We start from the raw sequence: 9,961 nt of genomic DNA on the forward strand, positions 1-9,961 counted from the left end.
AATGGCTTCAGAAGCAAATATGAAATGATTGAAATTAACTAAAAAACGATTAGTGGGGAATATTTTTAATTGCAATATTAAGATATAATTTTTAATATTAATGTTAATTTGTTTTCTAATGTTATTCATTGGACGACTTATAGCTTTTGTATAGCATTGAGCATTAAGTGTGGTACTAGTTTTGTATCATACGATTTGCATTGTTTTGGTAATGATATTTAAAAGGTAACTGAGATTACAGACTAGGTTTGATCTGACGAAACAGTTCGTCGTGTTGTTTTTTGAAATAAGAGTGAACAATATCCCCCATCAATGGGCAATTGGTAAGTTTTGTAGAATAATATGTTATATTACAATTTTATTGTGTCCTCGTAAAGCCTTTTTTAATTTATTACATTCAACAACAACACACCTCGAGTCGTAACCCAGAGAGGTAGGCAGAGATCCCGCTTCTTCCACATTCATACATCTACGCGTGCGTTTAAATTAACATTGAAATCCTTTATTTTGTTAAAAATATAAAGTTTTTTATTTTTACAGTAAGTTCATTTTATTATTGGCTTATTGGGTGTTCAAGAGATATTTGAAGATGCGTTTGTTAAATATAACTATGGATGGGACGGACTTTAACATGAGACACTCATCACCATTGCGATTTAAGAATTCATAATATTGTTCAAAATAATAGATAAGGTAAAGCGTTGATGTTAGTATACCACTTTTTCTTTGAAGAACTAAACGTACTATGTACGCAGCATTAGAATTTTTCGGCAATGAGAGAAGTCATGATAATTTTAAATAAATGTTTATTTAAAAGATTAAGATCTTTTAAAAGTTACATGAAAAAACAGAAAATGATTGCTAGTATTTTATATTTTCAATTATTTATTTTTCTATTATTAAATTTACTGTTTGTTTTCCTAGGCCTTTAGATCATTAATGTATTATTTTTAAGGTTTAAATGTATACCTATTGTTGAAAACAAAATAAACGTTAGCAGTGTTTAATTTGATTTCATCTTATCCTGAATTAATTAGATATTTTTTCATGCATAACGCATAGAAGTAATTAGGTTTTTCGAAAGATTTCCATTTGAAATTCAATACCTTTTTGCAGATGTGTAAGGCATGCGGTCGCTTCACATCAGGAGATGTGCGTGTTCGTTTTCTATCTTTTTTCACAAGAAAAAATGTTAATATCAGTACAATTTATTTTTTAAGAATAATGAAATAAACGTATAATAAATGCACAGCTGTTAAAGTATTAAGTGGGCGCATATTCTGCATTGGCACTCGCGCAGCGCCTTGCCGACGCGCTGGCACAAGCCGGGCTGCGACCCCGACGCCGAAGAAGAACCCGCCCAGCTGTGCCCGCACTGAAATATTTAAATACTCTATACAAATATAAATTAATATCTGTTTTAAAAATGACTGTAACGAAGAAGTTAAGTTGTTTTCATGCAAAATATATTTCCTGGATATTACAGATATAAGAACAAAATAAACTGCAAAAAAGTAATGAAGGTATTTCTTAAATATTTACATTCTTATTTCTGTGTTTTGTCTGCTTTCTAATAAAAATTATCATTACGATAGAATGTTTATAAACGTTACCGCTGCGGCCATTTTCGCGCAGTATATTTTCCTGGCGTTCTTCTTCGCAAATCTTGCAAGCAGAGCCCAAGCGGCACCCGCCTGCTTGTCTATCTTGAGGGCTTCGGTCGCGCACGCCACTGCATACGCGATGGCCTGAGCTTCTCCTTTCGGTGATGCTTTCTTTGCTTCTACTTTAGCTGCCTGATATATTTAATGCAGACTCAGAACGTTCAAGTTAAAGTGTATTTACTTCTTGACGTTGTAAAAATTATTTATAGGTTTTCAATTAATTAATAGTCCTTAAGCCAATATATAAAATAAGTTACCAGTATCCATTCTTCAGCATATGCCATCCAGGCGTAGGCGCTGGGCTGTCGGCGCAGCAGCTCCGTGAGGAGCGAACGACATCGCTCCGACCTGCTGCTCATCATGCCCAATAGAACGCTGCCACGTCACATCACCAACGTTTGTATAAACAACATAGCTTTGAAAATGCAGTCCAATTATGATGTAGTAAAAGATTATAACACAGTAGAGTGGTGTCAAGCTTGTAATTTGTAAATAACTAGCTCGTTTTTAAAAGAACTATGCTTCGATGAAGTTATAAGAAGTTGTAAGAAAGATGCAATCAAACATTCGAACGCAAGGATCAAGGCAATAGGATTTCGGGTTAGCATGTATGAATATTATAAAACGTTAAAATATATTATAAGAAACCTGTAAGACCCAAGATTCGTATCAGCCTTATCCAAAGACACAATGGATGCTGAAAGATTTTTCTGTATGTGATAGCATTCCGCCTCCAATGTTCTTAAATAACTGACCTGGGTTAAATTACAAACGAAAACATCTATTATATTTGCAAGTTCAAAGTATAGCTTGGATAAACCTGAAAAGTTGTATGTCAACTGAAGAAACACCACAACCTCATATGCATATGTTGTCTGTCCGTCTTAGTATTAATAATGTTTATATTTCGGGTTATTTTATATAAGACAATGTTGTTTGTAAAATGTACCTCGCCATATTTCTTGATTCCTGTACGAATATGACAAAGAGCGTTATCAAAGTCGCCTCTTAGACGACAGCACAGCGCCAGTAGATGAAAGTAAGCGGGAGAGTCGCCGCATGTTTGCAGTGCTTGGGCGACACAAACTTCTGCTAACTGCAGACAATCATCAAGGGCAAAGGTCATTGTAAAATTTATCGAAATAGTCTATCTTCCGTGCGAAGAACTTATAAGTAAAGAACGTGGACATAATAATAGTCTATAGAACACAATAATTCAGAAGAAATTGAATTCATCTAATTTTGAATTGATTGCCGTAAGTTTCTAAGACGATCTTGTCGTTTATAGATATTAACTGTCTTTTATAAGTCATCAGGTCTACTTACTTTGATACCTCGTAACCTGAGCAGAAGGTCAGCGGTATCGTAATACAGGCTCATGCCGGGCAACAGCGGCGTCGCGTCCCACCAGTCGCCCAGCTCGTTCTCCCATGCCCGCGGTATCTTCAGCTGTTCTGATAGCCCTTGTGTCTGGACCCTTAAAGATATTATATGTAGTAATACCTACAAAACGATGATCGACGAACTGAAAATGATTGTTGCTGATTTTAATTAGGTCATGCTCGTTTATTCCGTCTTTTATAAAAACAAAACTTGGAACTAACGTTTTAATGCATTCTGCAATCGTGTCAGCCATTTCAAAGTTTTCTCTGTGTAAGAAATACGCGTTGGATGCGACCATCCCAGTCACCCAAAACGGCTGGAAGAATAGCAGGCTCAAGAAGAACGGCTCTGCCTCATCTGGATCTTTCTTGAATATCATACATCCTTTGGAAAGGAGCCTGTAAAGACAGTAGACGACTTACAGTATTAGGAAACCCAGAGGAAGGGAGGAGTAGAAATTACTAGATCGACAAAAACGGAAACGTCGTTAGATTACAAGTCGTTTGTACATCTTTTAGTCTGTTGTATCGCAAGTTAGCTATAAATCTGCTTACGTGAGAGGATGTCTTGGATTGAGGTACAATGACTTGTCGAGGCAGACGTCCGCCCACTCCTGGTCGAGATCCTGCAGGCAGGTCGCTAGCTCTCGCCACAGATTCGCGTCACGAGGACTTCGGGATACACACTACGGTAATAATTTGTTTGAATATTAGACATTCATCATCATCATCATCAGCTCACTATACGTCCCCACCGAGGGGCTCGGAGCCTACCCCAAGTAAGGGGTGACTAGGCCATAGTCAACCACGCTGGCCAAGTGCGGGTTGGTTCTTCTCAGATATGTGCAGGTTGCATCACGATGTTTTCCTTCACCGTAAGAACGTCGGATAAATGTACATATGTAAATCGAAAATCGAAAAACACATTGGTACATGGCGGGATTCGAACCCAGGACCTGCAGATTGCAAGTCAAGTGCTTAACCCCTGAACCACCGACGCTCTTTTCTAACTTTAGACATTACTAACAATATAATTATGTAAAGAACACGAATCAAATGACATATAGATAGACCGACCGACCGTAGAGCAAAACACTATCAATAGGGCAAAAAATACCTTTAGACCTTTACATCCAACTAGTAGTATAATAATATTTGTGTCAAAGAGAAATATGTAACTTTCAATTTACTTGAAAGTAAAGTTCTACAGCGTGGTAGACATCTTGGAAGGTGCGAGCGTGGCGCGCCGCCCTAAGGGTGGGCTCCAGCCGCCGTTCCTCGGGCACCAACAGGCAGTCGCCCGCTTCTCGCACCAGGCACGCGTGCGCCATTAATGTTAATTCCTACAAACATTGGGTCGATATACCATATATATTTAGTTATTGATTAACCCCACAATTAATTTATGATTTTTACAGCTAATTTTATTCTTGCATAGATAAGCATTATTTCGAAGACCAAATATTTTTACTTATATTTCCCTGCTATGTAGATTACTTAATGATGCCGATGTATTCAATTTCTTTTACAACAGAAAGCAAAACATTGAACAATATTTAAAAAACACAAATGGTCCTATGGTGGAAACAGATATCGCTAGATCTTTTTCAAAGTTTTATAGATTTTATAGATATCATATATAATTTTTTTTTAATAAAAATATCCAATGAACGCACCTTGAATGTATCATCTGACTCCAAGAAGTCTCTCGCTACAAAGTTATTGTTGACATAAATTGCAGCTTCGTCGCAGAATGACGTTACCATCTCCACCCGAGTCCGGGTCGAGCTGAACTGACGGTCAAATGTACAGAAGTCAGTTGAACCTTGACAACAACAAAGAAGAATACATTTTAAGTGACATAGTTTCGGTGTAACTATATTGAATCGTGAGAATGAGAGAAGGTTATTTTACTATAAATATAAAGTTTATAGTGATATTTATACAATTACAAAATATTTTAGTCGAAGTAGAGCACATTTAAAAGTCCTTCAAAATGTCGGGAATTTTAGTATCTCACAATCATAACGATGTAATTAACCTAATCTAACCTAACTTCATACATATTTCTGATGTGAGTAAAAATATTTGGCAGGAAATAAATACCATAGTATGAGATTCTGCGTAGCGCATTAGCTGCCATCTTCACGACGTTGACCCAATCTTTGACAAGTTGGCCTCGCGCCGTACACTCTCGCTGCGTCTGCTGACTCTCCATTTCTTCTAACATTTTATTAATTTGTATCCTGTAAGGTTTAAAGACCCATATTAGTAATTATAAATAACTTGCAATGTTTCATATCAGGTTTGCTTGTAGGTATTACAACCTTGTTACTACAATAGAGTTAAAATTAATGATCAAAGATATTTGGTTAAAATTGCGCCGATTTAACTTAAGTAATATATACAAAGTTGTTTAATTTGGACAGTAGAGGGCTCTATAAGGATGATTATTTTACAATAAGTAACCAACGGAGATATATGAGGCGGTATCGCAGGCTGCTTTATTGGATTCTTAAGAGAGACTTCCACAACAACGAAGGCATCCGTGTCGTCATTACCCGTTGTCGTCACTGGTATTGGGTCCGTTTTCATTGTTCCTTCTGATATTACTCTGGAAATATAATTACGTATTAACTAATATAAAATTAAATGAATGTGAATAACTATTTATGATCGCCGTCTGTTCCGTCTGGATCGGAAAACAGATTAGAATAAGTTGAAAATGTACTAACTTGCTCGATTTTTTAACATTGCTGATAGTAGAAGGATCAATTTCTGTAACTTCCAATAACTTATCGCAGTCACAGTTTTCCTTCATTAGCGCTTCATCCAGCCATTTTAAAGGCACTGCCATGCGAATTGTATCTTCTACAATATAACAATTTAATCTCATTTAACGATAATAAGGGGGCTGATTGATTAAGGACTTAAAGGGACGGACATTTAGATTAGAAATGAAATGAATCATTCATTCATTCAATTATTACCTCCAGGGTAGAGTAGTCTAAATAAATCAAGAAAGGCCATAAATGAATAATCGACATTGTTATCGGAAGCATAAAGTTCAAGTGGCCAGCTGTATTGACGAATGAAGTCCAGAAACGAATGTTCTGTATTTTTGAGCAGCAGTGTTCGGTGAAACGACGCCCATATTACATTGCCTGTCAAAATTATTTAATTGTATTTTTTTTTTATAATATTAATAATAACAAATTCTAAGCATTTAAAAGCTCACTCGTGGAATTCTGTTGAAAATATTTCTTCAAATCAATATTTGCTTCGTTTTGTATGTTTTCTATTGTACAATTAAACTTTTCGGAATATTGTGCATTGACATTTGCACGTAAACGCATAGTTTCCCATTTAGGAAAGAAGCTTAGTCCAGAAAATCCTTTCGGACGTTTGTACCCATCGTAGAATTTGGTGATAGTATTACCCTAATATTAAAGAGAACTAAAATTATGGCAAGGTAAAAAACTTAAACATAATATAACAGTAATATGTACAAATATAAACAGAAATGTTAAGATCAAGATCACGCTATGGATTGATCAAAATTTTTTCGAACTTTAAATGTTAAACATTAAAAATAAACCTTTTCGTTACACATGGTTGTTTTTGAAGCAGCTATAAAATTGAAGTCTGATAAAGCATTCGTAATATTGTAGCAGCCGATAAGTGTTAATTTAAAATAATTAGCTTTAGCGAGAACATTATGATGCTCGTCGTTCATTGGATCTCGGTTCACGGAGAGCTTCAAAGTGAGGAGTGGCAGGTTGTCCCAACTGATAGCATTGAGAACTGATGCTAGCGCTACCGGCTGCAGTCTTACTTTGACGAATAATTCGTCAGTGCCTAAAATAAAACAAATTACATAACAAAAAGTGACTATAGCCTGATGCCTGTTTTTTGCTTATTGATAATTGCTTTTGTCCTGTTGACAAACGTAATAGAGAAGAGTAAAGCTTAGGCAAATATTTATCCTCGCTCACAAAACTCAAAATATTCGTATTATGAATAATATTAAATCATCACTATCAGCTCTCTTCGTCCCCACTGTGTGAGCCTACCCTAAGTTAAGGATGACTAGGCTTTCCTCAACCACGCTGGCCCACTGCAGGTTGGTTGATTTCACATATATCCTTGACTCACATGTTTTCCTTCACCGTAAGAATAATATTAAATATTATTCATTATTTAAAATCCTTATTCTTAAAAGAGCTTATCAAATTTGATGTCTTAATTTAGTGGAATATCTTACCAAGAAACATTGGTAAAATGTCTATGTTGCAACTTAAAGCGTCACTGGCGGATTGTCTGGATTCCGTTGTAGGTTCAGATATTTTTTCCGAACTTTTATCTGAACTTTTATCTAATGTTTTGTCTGACATTTTGTTTGATACTTTATCAGATGTTTTGTCGGTTGAATTTTCTGACACAGTTATTGGTTCGATGGTTACTGTAAAAAATTAAATTAGGGTAAGTAATTTAGAATGGGTTTGGCGACATCGTAACAACAATTCTTACCCACAAGAGGTTCATCAGCAAATGAGCACATTTTGGAATAGTCTGAAGGATCGTATGTCATTGAACCTCTTGCTATTGCTTTATTATCAATGCTTCGTCTTGCCCACAGCGATGGGATTTCTGCCTCAAGTATTGGTATATCGAAAAATGTAATATTAATAATAAAAGAAACTCTTTCAATGTCTGAAGTTTGAAGACCCAATACTTCGACTGTAAACGTATCGACAGGAGTTTTATCAATAGATTCCTCAGGTTCCAAAACTATGTCTGAGGCAGCTAATAGTTTTTGGTCTGATTTGTTCTGAAACGAAAAAAAAACAAGAACAGTTGTAAGAATTCCGAATACCAAGTGTACTTAAGTAACATTTGATAGTGACATACCTTTCCCTTCTTCATATTCATTGACTTAGTGCGATCAGGTGGCTTTATCTGAAGTAGGGTTTGGTTTTTATTAAATATAACTAAAATCTTAAATTATAACCGACACCATGCACTCTGTCACAAATTGTAATGATGACATAAATGTCATTTATTATTTATTTGATTCCTAACCAACTTTAGGAATTAAAAAAAAAGCTACGACGATAATTGTGTACCGATTTATATATTCCAATTATATGTTTGTTGTATAATACTCTCTCCTTGCTAATTAAATAGCGGTTAGTATTAGTACACATCATAAGTTATGTTAATCGGACCTTTTTAGTTAATACTAATATTTAGGTATTTAAATTAGTCAATTTAAGTCCTATTGTTCTTTAATTACCCATTTATCTAATATTATAACAAAGAAATTGCATTTAGTGAAAAAATTTTGTATACAACAAGTGATGTATTTAGCCACTGCATTTGTATGAGATGTAATCGTTCATTCGTTTTCTGTACAATTAAATAATGATTAGTAGAAAATTGGTCGCAACTCGCATTATTTACATTTTTGATCAATAAGATTGATTGTAAAAATGAACACGATAACGATTTTGCACGAAATTTTTACTATATTCTACGTCTGTGCCAAATTTCATCAAGATAAGTTGAGGTATTCCGGATATCTAAATCTAAACATTCGCATTTTTAATATTAGTATGATTTTAAAATAAACATTTTAAAATAATTTATTGGTAAATTTCAGTGTTGAATTTAAAAACAACTTAAGTTGTAAAACTAATTTCATTTACATGGTTATTTTTTATAGTTATTAGTTTTCCTGTATTCATTAAATTCAGAATACAGGTGGCCACATGCTCGTTTGGCACCTTATATTATTTAAAAAAAATATTAATACCACGAATGAATTGACAATAGAATTTATTAACCGACTGTTATACATATTCCTCTCCCTTCTCCTTTTTTTGTTAACCAACGAACGATAGGGCAGACCCCAGTGTAAATGTTTTTAATTCGATTTAAAGTAGCCATTTTTTCAGAAAAACTTTCTATGTCGTTCGTGTGAATTTTAATGACTACATTTTATAGATGATCACGTTTAGTATATGTTTGTTGGCAATTAAATAACAATTAGTATATAATACATGTTTGAGATGACCTCTAGTTATTCTAATATTAGTGTTTTCGGGTATTTAGTTATTTTCCTAACAATGACAGTAACGGCCGTATTTCAACTGTGTCTAGTTTTATGCTTATTGGAAAAAGTTTATCTAGTTGATTTATCGGTAAATAAAAACTTGAATCAATACGTAAGTAAATTATACATTTGTATTATAAAATTATAATTTAAATAAAAAGTGTAACGACTTAACGTGTTTGTTAAAATAAATACTGACTACGGTCGTTTTCCAGGGTCCATATGACATAAGCTGGGGTCGCTATGAAACATGCAAAGGTCCAAAGGTGAATAATGCCACTGTTTACCAAATGAACCTCTTTAAAGAAGGAGACATGTACTATGCCTGGATTAATATAACTTTCCTTACACAAGTTCATCTGGATGAGGTAAATTCGTTTTTTTATAAAAAAAATACCGACGAATTTATAATCTCCTTATGGAAGTCGGTGAAAAAAAGCAACTCTACTCTACAAGACATTAGCAAATTTAAGGATGTTTTTTTGCAGTTAAAAATAAATGTTTTTGTTGTGAAAAATAAAAATACCACTTTATTATTAAATTACAAAGTAAACAACCCTTGTCAGCATTACGCCATCGCTGTGATTATCGAAACAGCACTGAATGCTAAGAACTGCATTATAAAGCAGGTTTGTAAATTTGAAAAAATATTTGAACACATTAATACTTTTTAGTTAAAATTATTTCTATGGATTATACATATACTAATGGATGTTTCTATGATCTTTTTGATTTCAGGGCGTTTTTAATAACCTCGTAAATTTCACAGATGTCTCGTACAAATTTTTTGGGAAATCCTT

General features: G+C 34.3%; 1 protein-coding gene across 1 annotated transcript; it reads right to left on the reverse strand.

The window, feature by feature from the left end:
• Nucleotides 1-1,255: 1,255 nt before the first annotated feature.
• On the reverse strand, nucleotides 1,256-7,972 carry LOC106714723. The gene is made up of 19 exons (XM_045678630.1): nucleotides 7,958-7,972; nucleotides 7,577-7,877; nucleotides 7,311-7,508; nucleotides 6,645-6,904; nucleotides 6,285-6,486; nucleotides 6,037-6,210; nucleotides 5,782-5,917; nucleotides 5,520-5,660; nucleotides 5,153-5,292; nucleotides 4,723-4,871; nucleotides 4,237-4,389; nucleotides 3,602-3,732; nucleotides 3,269-3,445; nucleotides 2,991-3,141; nucleotides 2,614-2,760; nucleotides 2,313-2,419; nucleotides 1,922-2,039; nucleotides 1,614-1,796; nucleotides 1,256-1,375 (listed from the first exon to the last, which is right to left on the reverse strand). Exons 1-19 carry the CDS (start codon nucleotides 7,970-7,972, stop codon nucleotides 1,256-1,258), a joined length of 3,003 nt encoding a protein of 1,000 aa, XP_045534586.1.
• Nucleotides 7,973-9,961: the final 1,989 nt, after the last annotated feature.

This window comes from Papilio machaon, chromosome 7 (assembly GCF_912999745.1).
Source record: "Papilio machaon chromosome 7, ilPapMach1.1, whole genome shotgun sequence".
NCBI lineage: Eukaryota > Metazoa > Arthropoda > Insecta > Lepidoptera > Papilionidae > Papilio > Papilio machaon.

Bases quoted from the DNA above. Each gene is read 5' to 3' on its own strand.
- LOC106714723 (XM_045678630.1), bottom strand. The intron at 5,918-6,036 runs GTAATAATTGAA...GTTATATTGTAG, and splicing joins TAGACTACTCTACCCTGGAG to AAGATACAATTCGCATGGCA. The intron at 3,733-4,236 runs GTAAATTGAAAG...TTATTACCGTAG, and splicing joins CTGTAGAACTTTACTTTCAA to TGTGTATCCCGAAGTCCTCG.